This window comes from Oncorhynchus masou, chromosome 8 (genome assembly GCF_036934945.1).
Source record: "Oncorhynchus masou masou isolate Uvic2021 chromosome 8, UVic_Omas_1.1, whole genome shotgun sequence".
NCBI classification, from domain to species: domain Eukaryota; kingdom Metazoa; phylum Chordata; class Actinopteri; order Salmoniformes; family Salmonidae; genus Oncorhynchus; species Oncorhynchus masou.
In genome coordinates this window covers 4,879,965-4,894,964 of record NC_088219.1, presented here as the reverse complement: position 1 = coordinate 4,894,964, position 15,000 = coordinate 4,879,965, and the positions used below count along the sequence as shown (strand labels likewise).

The following is a 15,000-nucleotide window of genomic DNA, read 5'->3' as shown; positions in this document are numbered from 1 at the left end:
TACATTTAAGTCATTTAGCAGACGCTCTTATCCAGAGCGACTTACATTCACCTTAGTCATGGGGTTGAGGATGTTGTTCACCCTGATTCATCTAGTCATGGGGTTGAGGATGTTGTTCACCCTGATTCACCTTAGTCATGGGGTTGAGGATGTTGTTCACCCTGATTCACCTTAGTCATGGGGTTGAGGATGTTGTTCACCCTGATTCACCTTAGTCATGGGGTTGAGGATGTTGTTCACCCTGATTCATCTTAGTCATGGGGTTGAGGATGTTGTTCACCCTGATTCATCTAGTCATGGGGTTGAGGAGGATGAGTTGACAAGTTGAATCAGGGGGGCCTGTTCTGGAATAGGTCAGATACATGGAACGGCTGGTGGTCCCTGAGGAGAGGTTTGAACACCCCCGAGGAGAGGTTTGAACACCCCCGAGGAGAGGTTTGAACACCCCTGAGGGAGAGGTTTGAAAACCTCAGGTTTGGGCTGTGTTTTTGGTTATTCCTGGATTAGGGGCCAGTACTAGTATCGAACTGAATATCAGATAGAGCCTGTTCATTAGTACAGAACTGAATATTGTCTGTTCTCTCTGCAGACAGTAGAGCCAACCCACCAGATATCTTTGCCATCGGCTTTGAGGAGATGGTGGAGTTGAATGCTGGTAACATCGTCAGTGCCAGGTACACACTCTCTCTCTGTTTCTCTCTCTCTGTCTCTCTCTGTTTCTCTCTGTCTCTCTCTGTCTCTCTCTGTCTCTCTCTGTTTCTCTCTGTTTCTCTCTGTCTCTCTCTGTTTCTCTCTCTCTGTCTCTCTCTCTGTTTCTCTCTCTCTGTCTCTCTCTGTTTCTCTCTCTCTGTTTCTCTCTGTTTCTCTCTCTCTCTGTTTCTCTCTGTTTCTCTCTGTTTCTCTCTCTCTGTTTCTCTCTCTCTGTCTCTCTCTGTCTCTCTCTGTTTCTCTCTCTCTGTTTCTCTCTCTCTCTGTTTCTCTCTCTCTGTCTCTCTCTGTCTCTCTCTGTCTCTCTGTTTCTCTCTCTCTGTTTCTCTTTCTCTCTCTCTGTTTCTCTTTCTCTCTCTCTGTTTCTCTTTCTCTCTTTCTCTTTCTCTCTGTTTCTCTTTCTCTCTCTTTCTCTGTTTCTCTTTCTCTGTTTCTCTTTCTCTGTTTCTCTTTCTCTGTTTCTCTTTCTCTCTGTTTCTCTTTCTCTCTTTCTCTGTCTCTCTGTTTCTCTTTCTCTGTTTCTCTTTCTCTGTTTCTCTTTCTCTCTCTCTGTTTCTCTCTCTCTGTTTCTCTCTCTCTCTGTTTCTCTCTCTCTCGCTCTGTTTCTCTTTCTCGCTCTCTCGCTCTGTTTCTCTTCCTCTCTCTCTCTCGCTCTGTTTCTCTCGGTCTATTACGCTCTCTCTCTCTGTTTCTCTCTCTCGCTCTGTTTCTCTCAGTCTATTTCTTTCACTCTCTCTCTTTCTCTCTCTCTCTCTCTCTCTGTCTGTATGTTAACCCTCTCCTCTCCTCTCTCCTTTGTCAGTACGACCAATCAGAAGCTGTGGGCTGCAGAGCTGCAGAAGAACATATCCCGCGATCATAAATACGTCCTGCTGGCATCTGAGCAGCTCGTGGGAGTCTGTCTGTTTGTCTTCATACGCCCTCACCACGCCCCCTACATCAGGTAATCCCTCACCACGCCCCCTACGTCAGGTAATCCCTAACCACGCCCCCAACGTCAGGTAATCCCTCACCACGCCCCCTACATCAGGTAATCCCTCACCACGCCCCCTACATCAGGTAATCCCTCACCACGCCCCCTACGTCAGGTAATCCCTCACCACGCCCCCTACGTCAGGTAATCCCTCACCACGCCCCCTACGTCAGGTAATCCCTCACCACGCCCCCTACGTCAGGTAATCCCTCACCACGCCCCCTACGTCAGGTAATCCCTAACCACGCCCCCAACGTCAGGTATGAGTGATTGTTTTGGCCGATTTAATGTGGTCACATCCATATCACACCTCCACCAAACATACCTCCAAGATCGCTGAAGAAACAGTTTGAGGAAAACGTGTTGTTCATTACATACTATTGGAAAATTTAGGAAAACATTTAACCACCTGAACGCACCCCTATTTATGTATTGTTTGTTTGGTTGACAGGGACGTTGCCGTGGATACCGTGAAGACGGGGATGGGCGGAGCCACAGGTAACAAAGGGGGAGTGGCCATCCGCATGCTGTTCCATACGACCAGTATCTGTTTCGTCTGCTCCCACTTCGCTGCCGGCCAATCACAGGTCAAGGAGAGGAACGATGACTACAACGAGATCACACGCAAACTCACCTTCCCCATGGTAACCACACACACACACACACACACACACAATAACATATGTTTTACTCATGTCAACACATTTCTCCCTGCTCTTCTCTCCCATGTGTTTCTTGATGGAACTTTTCTCTGTGTGTGTGTGTGTGTGTGTGTGTGTGTGTTTAATCCTCCTTTTCTCTCTCCCCCAGGGTAGACTGCTCTACTACTCTCTCCTGTGTGTGTGTGTGTGTGTGTGTGTGTGTGTGTGTGTGTGTGTGTGTGTGTGTGTGTGTGTGTGTGTGTGTGTGTGTGTGTGTGTGTGTGTTTAATCCTCCTTTTCTCTCTCCCCCAGGGTAGACTGCTCTACTCTCTCCTGTGTGTGTGTGTGTTTAATCCTCCCTTTCTCTCCCCCAGGGTAGACTGCTCTACTCTCTGTGTGTGTGTGTGTGTGTGTGTGTTTAATCCTCCCTTTCTCTCCCCCAGGGTAGACTGCTCTACTCTCTCCTGTGTGTGTGTGTGTGTGTGTGTGTGTGTGTGTGTGTGTGTGTGTGTTTAATCCTCCCTTTCTCTCCCCCAGGGTAGACTGCTCTACTCCCATGACTACATCTTCTGGTGCGGGGACTTTAACTACCGCATCAGTCAGCCCAACGAGGAAGTGAAGGAGTTAATCAGACAACAGAACTGGGAAGCCCTGACTGCCGGGGATCAACTGGTGGACCAGAAGAACCAGGGACTGGTAAGGAGAGACACACACACACACACACACACAGTTTGTATTTCTATTGGGTCTTTGTGGGATGTCACTTCTTGGCACTAAGGGGCAGTAGCACATTATGGGTCAGTTCATAGGTCAGGGGGGGGGGCAGTAATACATGATAGGTCAGGAGGGGGAGGGGGGGGCAGTAATACATGATGGGTCAGGTCATAGGTCAGGGAGGGGGGGGGGCAGTAATACATTATGGGTCAGGTCATAGGTCAATGGGGGCAGTAACACATTATGTGTCAGGTCATAGGTCAGGGAGGCAGTAATACATGATGATGGTCAGGTCATAACATTAAAATAACAAGACCTAATTTATCTTAATGTGAATTTGGATTTAAAAGGATAATTGTCGGTGTCCAACATTCAGCCTCACCGTTCTAAGCCAAAGCCATCTCTGGTTGTTGGCCAGGCGTATTATCTCAGGTTGATGTTGGTCACGCGTATTATCTCTGGTTGATGTTGGCCAGGCGTATTATCTCTGGTTGTTGGTCAGGCGTATTATCTCTGGTTGATGTTGGCCAGGCGTATTATCTCTGGTTGTTGGCCAGGCGTATTATCTCTGGTTGATGTTGGTCACGCGTATTATCTCTGTTTGATGTTGGCCAGGCGTATTATCTCTGGTTGATGTTGGTCACGCGTATTATCTCTGGTTGATGTTGGTCACGCGTATTATCTCTGGTTGATGTTGGCCAGGCGTATTATCTCTGGTTGTTGGTCAGGCGTATTATCTCTGGTTGATGTTGGCCAGGCGTATTATCTCTGGTTGATGTTGGTCACGCGTATTATCTCTGGTTGATGTTGGTCACGCGTATTATCTCTGGTTGATGTTGGTCACACGTATTATCTCTGGTTGATGTTGGCCAGGCGTATTATCTCTGGTTGATGTTGGTCACGCGTATTATCTCTGGTTGATGTTGGTCACGCGTATTATCTCTAGTTGATGTTGGCCAGGCGTATTATCTCTGGTTGATGTTGGCCAGGCGTATTATCTCTGGTTGATGGCCAGGCGTATTATCTCTGGTTGATGTTGGTCACGCGTATTATCTCTGGTTGATGTTGGCCAGGCGTATTATCTCTGGTTGATGTTGGTCACGCGTATTATCTCTGGTTGATGTTGGCCAGGCGTATTATCTCTGGTTGATGTTGGTCACGCGTATTATCTCTGGTTGATGTTGGCCAGGCGTATTATCTCTGGTTGATGTTGGTCACGCGTATTATCTCTGGTTGATGGCCAGGCGTATTATCTCTAGTTGATGTTGGTCACGCGTATTATCTCTGGTTGATGTTGGTCACGCGTATTATCTCTGGTTGATGTTGACCAGGCGTATTATCTCTAGTTGATGTTGGTCACGCGTATTATCTCTGGTTGATGTTGGTCACGCGTATTATCTCAGGTTGATGTTGGTCAGGCGTATTATCTCAGGTTGATGTTGGTCACGCGTATTATCTCTGGTTGTTGGTCACGCGTATTATCTCTGGTTGTTGGTCACGCGTATTATCTCTGGTTGATGTTGGCCAGGCGTATTATCTCTGGTTGATGGCCAGGCGTATTATCTCTAGTTGATGTTGGTCACGCGTATTATCTCTGGTTGATGTTGGCCAGGCGTATTATCTCTGGTTGATGGCCAGGCGTATTATCTCTAGTTGATGTTGGTCACGCGTATTATCTCTGGTTGATGTTGGTCACGCGTATTATCTCTGGTTGATGGCCAGGCGTATTATCTCTAGTTGATGTTGGTCACGCGTATTATCTCTGGTTGATGTTGGTCACGCGTATTATCTCAGGTTGATGTTGGTCAGGCGTATTATCTCTGGTTGATGTTGACCAGGCGTATTATCTCTAGTTGATGTTGGTCACGCGTATTATCTCTGGTTGATGTTGGCCGGGCGTATTATCTCTGGTTGTTGGCCAGGCGTATTATCTCTGGTTGTTGGCCAGGCGTATTATCTCTGGTTGATGTTGGCCAGGCGTATTATCTCTGGTTGATGTTGGTCACGCGTATTATCTCTGGTTGATGTTGGTCACGCGTATTATCTCTGGTTGTTGGCCAGGCGTATTATCTCTGGTTGATGTTGACCAGGCGTATTATCTCTAGTTGATGTTGGTCACGCGTATTATCTCAGGTTGATGTTGGCCACGCGTATTATCTCTGGTTGATGTTGGCCACGCGTATTATCTCTGGTTGATGTTGGTCAGGCGTATTATCTCTGGTTGTTGGTCAGGCGTATTATCTCTGGTTGATGTTGGTCACGCGTATTATCTCTGGTTGTTGTTGGCCAGGCGTATTATCTCTGGTTGATGTTGGTCAGGCGTATTATCTCTGGTTGATGTTGGTCAGGCGTATTATCTCTGGTTGATGTTGGCCGGGCGTATTATCTCTAGTTGATGTTGGTCACGCGTATTATCTCTGGTTGTTGGCCAGGCGTATTATCTCTGGTTGATGTTGGTCAGGCGTATTATCTCTGGTTGATGTTGGTCACGTGTATTATCTCTGGTTGATGTTGGTCACGCGTATTATCTCTGGTTGATGTTGGTCAGGCGTATTATCTCTGGTTGATGTTGGTCACGTGTATTATCTCTGGTCTCTTCTGTAATGGCTTGATTGCCTTAACTACGTTCGCTCTCGTTGCCAGTTATTACAAGTAGGACCTTTTCCTCTGCTATGTCCCGTCAATTACCTCTCCGATAAATCCCATGGAGGTTTGAGCAACACATGCTGTGCCTTGTTGGAGGATGGGTGTTTGAAGCAGAATGATATGCCCAGAAATAAATCAGTCGGTCCTTGTTGGAGGAGGGGTGATTGAAGCAGAATGATATGCCCAGAAATAAATCAGTCACTCCTTGTTGGAGGAGGGGTGATTGAATTAGAATATAATATACCCAGAAATAAATCAGTCGGTCCTTGTTGGAGGAGGGGTGATTGAAGCAGAATGATATGCCCAGAAATAAATCAGTCGGTCCTTGAGTTGGGCCAAAAGGTCACTGGTTTCAAATACCAGAACCGGCAAGGTGGAACAAATCTGCCCTCAAGCAAAGCAGTAAACCCCCAACAACAAGTTCCCCCCCTGGGGACCGATGTCACGGATGTTGATGAAGGCAGCCCTCCGCGGTTCTCTGATTCAGTGCGGTCGGGGTAAATACAGACGACACGTTTAGTTTGAATTCATTCATTTGTACAACTGACCAGGTTGTACCCCTTTCCCTTCCCTTTCCTGCTCCATCTGTCTACACAAGGGTTATTTTTTTATTTTGCCTCTAAGAATCTCCTTCACTTTCTGGGTTTGCTGTATCCATCTGCAAAGCAGTCAACCCGTTTACTCTGGCAACGCCAGGATTTCAAACATGTTTGATCAAGTGTTTGGTAGACGTTTTCTGAAGGCTGGCTCATCGCACAGTCCCGTGGACTTGTCAGACCGGATGAATAAATGAAACAGTGGTTGCCATGTGTCCAGCTCTTCTCCTGACGTTGGCGTGCTGCTGCGACTAATACCTGCTCTCTGTCACCTCGTCTTCATCCTCTGATGGGTTTCTGTGATTCTTTGCGGACGCTGTTCAGATGAACTTTGAACTTTCCATTTTTTACCTTTGTTCCACACGCTGCCTTCTTCTGACACTACAATACATTATGCTTTTGTTCTTTCCAAACAGTGTTCTCAAAACAATCGCAAACAAGGGTTTTTACCTCCAAAGCAATCGCAAACAAGGGCTTTACCTCCAAAACAATCGCAAACAAGGGCTTTACCTCCAAAACAATCGCAAACAAGGGCTTTACCTCCAAAACAATCGCAAACAAGGGCTTTACCTCCAAAACAATCGCAAACAAGGGCTTTACCTCCAAAACAATCGCAAACAAGGGCTTTACCTCCAAAACAATCGCAAACAAGGGCTTTACCTCCAAAGCAATCCCAAACGGGGCTTTACCTCAAAACAAACAGGGCTTCATCTTTTGCTGCAGCCATTGTTCTCACCTATTGGTTCACGCTCTCAGATTTCTTCCCTTGTTAGCTTGCTAATAGGTATCGATAGTGATACACCAGCCAGGCCTTTTTGAAACATCGCCATCTACTGGTGGCATTTACCCTCCAGATTCAGAAGAACGAAAAACCCGATTAGAAGAAAAAGCTTGAAAACCCCATTTATATTTTTGCCCTAAGTCTAGTACATCTACGGGTAATTTACCAAAGTTACCAGAATCTTCAGTCATTTTGGCAATTAACAGGTAATCTATGGTAACTTTGGTCATTTATACTTGAATGCCTTGTAAAAACAAAATCTATTCATATATAGTATAAAAAAATTGTTATATCTGTGTCCAGTAGTTTCTAGTAGACAGACCAGATGGTTCATGAGTTTCTAGTAGACAGACCAGATGGTTCATGAGTTTCTAGTAGACAGACCGGATGGTTCATGAGTTTCTAGTAGACAGACCGGATGGTTCATGAGTTTCTAGTAGACAGACCGGATGGTTCATGAGTTTCTAGTAGACAGACCGGATAGTTCATGAGTTTCTAGTAGACAGACCAGATGGTTCATGAGAAATTGGTCTAATTAATGAAAAACGCATCTAATCAACAATGGGGTTATTTTCAATTAACTCTGGAACTCTTCCAAATATTATCTTCAACTGCCACCAGTTTGGCCCCAAAACATTTACAACAAAAATGAAACCTTAATATTTAACACCAATGGTATTCACTGTTTTTTTTCTTCATATTTGGTTGTTTTATATATTTTATATGTGATAAGGCTGCACGGGGGGGCAGCGATAATTATAGACACCTGTGATAATCTGATCTACCTAACACCAGGCCACTAGATGTCATCTGATAAAATGTCGTAATATTTCTTGAAAGTTACCAGAATTCTGGTAGTTTACTGGTAAACTTATACCCTCCCTCTGTAACCCTTTTGATGACCCATACAACCAACAGCCATACAACATAATCCAACCCGGCCCTAAGAGGTCTTTCTGAGCTGTCTAACCTCTACCGCTGCCTCCTCTAACCCTAACCCTGTCTAGGTGTTCTGTGGGATCAGTCAGTGTCGAACTCCTCTCTGTCCTGTCTCCTCTAGGTGTTCCGTGGGTTCAGTCTTGGTTTGAGGCAGTCTCTAACTCCTCTCTGTCCTGTCTCCTCTAGGTGTTCCGTGGGTTCAGTCTTGGTTTGAGGCAGTCTCTAACTCCTCTCTGTCCTGTCTCCTCTAGGTGTTCTGTGGGTTCAGTCTTGGTTTGAGGCAGTCTCTAACTCCTCTCTGTCCTGTCTCCTCCTCTAGGTGTTCTGTGGGTTCAGTCTTGGTTTGAGGCAGTCTCTAACTCCTCTCTGTCCTGTCTCCTCTAGGTGTTCTGTGGGTTCAGTCTTGGTTTGAGGCAGTCTCTAACTCCTCTCTGTCCTGTCTCCTCTAGGTGTTCTGTGGGTTCAGTCTTGGTTTGAGGCAGTCTCTAACTCCTCTCTGTCCTGTCTCCTCTGGGTGTTCTGTGGGTTCAGTCTTGGTTTGAGGCAGTCTCTAACTCCTCTCTGTCTTGTCTCCTCCTCTAGGTGTTCTGTGGGTTCAGTCTTGGTTTGAGGTAGTCTCTAACTCCTCTCTGTCTTGTCTCCTCCTCTAGGTTTTCCTAGGGTTCAGTCTTGGTTTGAGGCAGTCTCTAACTCCTCTCTGTCCTGTCTCCTCCTCTAGGTGTTCTGTGGGTTCAGTCTTGGTTTGAGGCAGTCTCTAACTCCTCTCTGTCTTGTCTCCTCCTCTGGGTGTTCTGTGGGTTCAGACTTGGTTTGAGGCAGTCTCTAACTCCTCTCTGTCTTGTCTCCTCCTCTGGGTGTTCTGTGGGTTCAGTCTTGGTTTGAGGCAGTCTCTAACTCCTCTCTGTCTTGTCTCCTCCTCTAGGTGTTCTGTGGGTTCAGTCTTGGTTTGAGGTAGTGTCTAACTCCTCTCTGTCCTGTCTCCTCCTCTAGGTGTTCCGTGGGTTCAGTCTTGGTTTGAGGCAGTCTCTAACTCCTCTCTGTCCTGTCTCCTCCTCTAGGTGTTCCGTGGGTTCATCGAGGGCAATTTGGACTTTGCTCCCACCTATAAGTACGACCTGTTCTCAGACGACTATGACACCAGTGAGAAGTGTCGTACCCCCGCCTGGACCGACCGCTGCCTATGGAAGAGGAGGAAGTGGAACTTCGACAAGACTGGTGAGAGAGGTCGGATTGGTAGTGTGGGAGGATGTCTGGTCCGTCTCACTGGTTTAAATGGTCGGATTGGTAGTGTGGGAGGATGTCTGGTCCGTCTCACTGGTTTAAATGGTTGGATTGGTAGTGTGGGAGGATGTCTGGTCCATCTCACTGGTTTAAATGGTTGGATTGGTAGTGTGGGAGGATGTCTGGTCCATCTCACTGGTTTAAATGGTTGGATTGGTAGTGTGGGAGGATGTCTGGTCCGTCTCACTGGTTTAAATGGTTGGATTGGTAGTGTGGGAGGATGTCTGGTCCATCTCACTGGTTTAAATGGTTGGATTGGTAGTGTGGGAGGATGTCTGATCCGTCTCACTGGTTTAAATGGTTGGATTGGTAGTGTGGGAGGAAGTCTGGTCCGTCTCACTGGTTTAAATGGTCGGATTGGTAGTGTGGGAGGATGTCTGGTCCGTCTCACTGGTTTAAATGGTCGGATTGGTAGTGTGGGAGGATGTCTGGTCCGTCTCACTAGTTTAAATGGTCGGATTGGTAGTGTGGGAGGATGTCTGGTCCGTCTCACTGGTTTAAATGGTCGGATTGGTAGTGTGGGAGGATGTCTGGTCCGTCTCACTGGTTTAAATGGTCGGATTGGTAGTGTGGGAGGATGTCTGGTCCGTCTCACTGGTTTAAATGGTCGGATTGGTAGTGTGGGAGGATGTCTGGTCCGTCTCACTGGTTTAAATGGTCGGATTGGTAGTGTGGGAGGATGTCTGGTCCGTCTCACTGGTTTAAATGGTCGGATTGGTAGTGTGGGAGGATGTCTGGTCCGTCTCACTGGTTTAAATGCTCGGATTGGTAGTGTGGGAGGATGTCTGGTCCGTCTCACTGGTTTAAATGGTTGGATTGGTAGTGTGGGAGGATGTCTGGTCCGTCTCACTGGTTTAAATGGTTGGATTGGTAGTGTGGGAGGATGTCTGGTCCATCTCACTGGTTTAAATGGTTGGATTGGTAGTGTGGGAGGATGTCTGGTCCGTCTCACTGGTTTAAATGGTTGGATTGGTAGTGTGGGAGGAAGTCTGGTCCGTCTCACTGGTTTAAATGGTCGGATTGGTAGTGTGGGAGGATGTCTGGTCCGTCTCACTGGTTTAAATGGTCGGATTGGTAGTGTGGGAGGATGTCTGGTCCGTCTCACTGGTTTAAATGGTCGGATTGGTAGTGTGGGAGGATGTCTGGTCCGTCTCACTGGTTTAAATGGTCGGATTGGTAGTGTGGGAGGATGTCTGGTCCGTCTCTCTGGTGTAAATGGTCGGATTGGTAGTGTGGGAGGATGCCTGGTCCGTCTCACTGGTTTAAATGGTCGGATTGGTAGTGTGGGAGGATGTCTGGTCCGTCTCACTGGTTTAAATGGTCGGATTGGTAGTGTGGGAGGATGTCTGGTCCGTCTCACTGGTTTAAATGGTCGGATTGGTAGTGTGGGAGGATGTCTGGTCCGTCTCACTGGTTTAAATGGTAGGATTGGTAGTGTGGGAGGATGTCTGGTCCGTCTCACTGGTTTAAATGGTCGGATTGGTAGTGTGGGAGGATGTCTGGTCCGTCTCACTGGTTTAAATGGTCGGATTGGTAGTGTGGGAGGATGTCTGGTCCGTCTCACTGGTTTAAATGGTCGGATTGGTAGTGTGGGAGGATGTCTGGTCCGTCTCACTGGTTTAAATGGTCGGATTGGTAGTGTGGGAGGATGTCTGGTCCGTCTCACTGGTTTAAATGGTCGGATTGGTAGTGTGGGAGGATGTCTGGTCCGTCTCACTGGTTTAAATGGTCGGATTGGTAGTGTGGGAGGATGTCTGGTCCGTCTCACTGGTTTAAATGGTCGGATTGGTAGTGTGGGAGGATGTCTGGTCCGTCTCACTGGTTTAAATGGTCGGATTGGTAGTGTGGGAGGATGTCTGGTCCGTCTCACTGGTTTAAATGGTTGGATTGGTAGTGTGGGAGGATGTCTGGTCCGTCTCACTGGTTTAAATGGTCGGATTGGTAGTGTGGGAGGATGTCTGGTCCGTCTCACTGGTTTAAATGGTTGAATTGGTAGTGTGGGAGGAAGTCTGGTCCGTCTCACTGGTTTAAATGGTCGGATTGGTAGTGTGGGAGGATGTCTGGTCCGTCTCACTGGTTTAAATGGTCGGATTGGTAGTGTGGGAGGATGTCTGGTCCGTCTCACTGGTTTAAATGGTCGGATTGGTAGTGTGGGAGGATGTCTGGTCCGTCTCACTGGTTTAAATGGTCGGATTGGTAGTGTGGGAGGATGTCTGGTCCGTCTCACTGGTTTAAATGGTCGGATTGGTAGTGTGGGAGGATGTCTGGTCCGTCTCACTGGTTTAAATGGTCGGATTGGTAGTGTGGGAGGATGTCTGGTCCGTCTCACTGGTTTAAATGGTCGGATTGGTAGTGTGGGAGGATGTCTGGTCCGTCTCACTGGTTTAAATGGTAGGATTGGTAGTGTGGGAGGATGTCTGGTCCGTCTCACTGGTTTAAATGGTCGGATTGGTAGTGTGGGAGGATGTCTGGTCCGTCTCACTGGTTTAAATGGTCGGATTGGTAGTGTGGGAGGATGTCTGGTCCGTCTCACTGGTTTAAATGGTCGGATTGGTAGTGTGGGAGGATGTCTGGTCCGTCTCACTGGTTTAAATGGTCGGATTGGTAGTGTGGGAGGATGTCTGGTCCGTCTCACTGGTTTAAATGGTCGGATTGGTAGTGTGGGAGGATGTCTGGTCCGTCTCACTGGTTTAAATGGTCGGATTGGTAGTGTGGGAGGATGTCTGGTCCGTCTCACTGGTTTAAATGGTCGGATTGGTAGTGTGGGAGGATGTCTGGTCCGTCTCACTGGTTTAAATGGTCGGATTGGTAGTGTGGGAGGATGTCTGGTCCGTCTCACTGGTTTAAATGGTCGGATTGGTAGTGTGGGAGGATGTCTGGTCCGTCTCACTGGTTTAAATGGTTGGATTGGTAGTCAAGGATAAAGCAGCCATGCTCTGAGTTTTTAACATACAGTACAAGTTTACTGGAAGTGTGTGTGTGTGTGTGTGTGTGTGTGTGTGTGTGTGTGTGTGTGTGTGTGTGTGTAGCGGAGGAGATGAACATGGTCGGCCCAGTGGGAGAAGCAGAGGAACAGCAGCAGTACCCCTGGAGCCCTGGGAAGCTGAAATACTACGGGAGGGCTGAGCTCAAGACCTCTGATCACAGGTAACTCACACACACACACACACACACAGGACTCTGAAACACTATGGGAGGGCTGAGCTCAAGACCTCTGATCACAGGTAACTCACACACACACACACACACACACACAGGACTCTGAAACACTACGTCAGGGCTGAGCTCAAGACCTCTGATCAGACGAGCACCGTCTAACTGGTCTCCTCATCTCGGTGTGTAGCCAGGCCTGTGATGCATGTTGAGGCTAGGTTATAGCTTTAATCTCCTCTCCCCAGGCCTGTGATGCATGTTGAGGCTAGGTTATAGCTTTAAACTCCTCTCCCCAGGCCTGTGATGCATGTTGAGGCTAGGTTATAGCTTTAAACTCCTCTCCCCAGGCCTGTGATGCATGTTGAGGCTAGGTTATAGGTTATAGCTTTAAACTCCTCTCCCCAGGCCTGTGATGCATGTTGAGGCTAGGTTATAGGTTATAGCTTTAAACTCCTCTCCCCAGGCCTGTGATGCATGTTGAGGCTAGGTTATAGGTTATAGCTTTAATCTCCTCTCCCCTCGACAGGCCTGTGATGGCAGTGATAGATGCTGAGGCTAGGTTATAGGTTATAGCTTTAATCTCCTCTCCCCTCGACAGGCCTGTGATGGCAGTGATAGATGCTGAGGCTAGGTTATAGGTTATAGCTTTAAACTCCTCTCCCCTCGACAGGCCCGTGATGGCAGTGATACATGCTGAGGCTAGGTTACAGGTTATAGCTTTAAACTCCTCTCCCCTCCCCAGGCCCGTGATGGCAGTGATGGATATAGATGTTCTGGAGGTGGATCCAGATGCCCGTCACCAGGTGTACAAGGAGGTGATCGCCCTGCAGGGTCCTCCCGACGGAACCATCCTGGTCTCACTCTGTTCCTCCGGTCCTGATGACTACTTTGACGACGCGCTCATCGACGAGCTGCTGGACAAGTTCGCTGTGTTTGGAGAGGTCATCCTCATCAGGTGATGGAAATACACACACACACACACACACACAGCTATGTTTTACCCTTACCTTGACCCCTAAACCTAACCACGAACCCTTACCTTGACCCCTAAACCTAACCACTAACCCTTACCTTGACCCCTAAACCTAACCACTAACCCTTACCTTGACCCCTAAACCTAACCACGAACCCTTACCTTAACCCCTAAACCTATCCACGAACCCTTACCTTGACCCCTAAACCTAACCACGAACCCTTACCTTGACCCCTAAACCTAACCGCTAACCCTTACCTTGACCCCTAAACCTAACCACTAACCCTTGACCCCTAAACCTATCCACTAACCCTTACCTTGACCCCTAAACCTAACCCTTACCTTGACCCCTAAACCTAACCACTAACCCTTACCTTGACCCCTAAACCTATCCACTAACCCTTACCTTGACCCCTAAACCTAACCCTTACCTTGACCCCTAAACCTAACCACTAACCCTTACCTTGACCCCTAAACCTAACCACTAACCCTTACCTTGACCCCTAAACCTAACCTTGACCCCTAACCACTAACCCTTACCTTGACCCCTAAACCTAACCCTTACCTTGACCCCTAAACCTAAACCTAACCACTAACCCTTACCTTGACCCCTAAACCTAACCTTGACCCCTAACCACTAACCCTGACCTTGACCCCTAAACCTAAACCTAACCACTAACCCTACATCTAACCCTTAAGCCTACTAGGTTGCATCCCAAATACAGGAGGGTCTCTCTCCCAGGAACAGGGTTGGAGTTAAAACCTACAGGAGGGTGTCTCTCCAGGAACAGGGTTGGAGTTAAAACCTACAGGAGGGTGTCTCTCCAGGAACAGGGTTGGAGTTAAAACCTACAGGAGGGTCTCTCTCTCCAGGAACAGGGTTGGAGTTAAAACCTACAGGAGGGTCTCTCTCCAGGAACAGGGTTGGAGTTAAAACCTACAGGAGGGTCTCTCTCCAGGAACAGGGTTGGAGTTAAAACCTACAGGAGGGTCTCTCTCCAGGAACAGGGTTGGAGTTAAAACCTACAGGAGGGTCTCTCTCCAGGAACAGGGTTGGAGTTAAAACCTACAGGAGGGTCTCTCTCCAGGAACAGGGTTGGAGTTAAAACCTACAGGAGGGTTTCTCTCCAGGAACAGGGTTGGAGTTAAAACCTACAGGAGGGTCTCTCTCCAGGAACAAGGTTGGAGTTAAAACCTACAGGAGGGTTTCTCTCCAGGAACAGGGTTGGAGTTAAAACCTACAGGAGGGTCTCTCTCCAGGAACAGGGTTGGAGTTAAAACCTACAGGAGGGTTTCTCTCCAGGAACAGGGTTGGAGTTAAAACCTACAGGAGGGTTTCTCTCCAGGAACAGGGTTGGAGTTAAAACCTACAGGAGGTTATCTCTCCAGGAACAGGGTTGGAGTTAAAACCTACAGGAGGGTTTCTCTCCAGGAACAGGGTTGGAGTTAAAACCTACAGGAGGGTCTCTCTCCAGGAACAGAGTTGGAGTTAAAACCTACAGGAGGGTCTCTCTCCAGGAACAGGGTTGGAGTTAAAACCTACAGGAGGTTCATCTCTCCAGGAACAGGGTTGGAGTTAAAACCTACAGGAGGGT

The 15,000-nt window shown here is 47.9% G+C and overlaps 1 protein-coding gene across 7 annotated transcripts in view; it reads left to right on the top strand.

Moving 5' to 3' along the window:
• The window catches only part of synj1 (synaptojanin 1), a 108,636-nt gene that overhangs the window by 67,125 nt on the left and 26,511 nt on the right, over nt 1–15,000 (top strand). For all 7 annotated transcript variants that reach the window (XM_064971334.1, XM_064971335.1, XM_064971337.1 and 4 more), the window contains 7 exons: nt 590–674; nt 1,511–1,651; nt 2,133–2,325; nt 2,860–3,018; nt 9,057–9,213; nt 12,309–12,426; nt 13,175–13,387. In XM_064971334.1, coding sequence (XP_064827406.1) covers nt 590–674; nt 1,511–1,651; nt 2,133–2,325; nt 2,860–3,018; nt 9,057–9,213; nt 12,309–12,426; nt 13,175–13,387 — 1,066 coding nt within the window. The remainder of the gene's footprint in view (nt 1–589; nt 675–1,510; nt 1,652–2,132; nt 2,326–2,859; nt 3,019–9,056; nt 9,214–12,308; nt 12,427–13,174; nt 13,388–15,000) is intronic.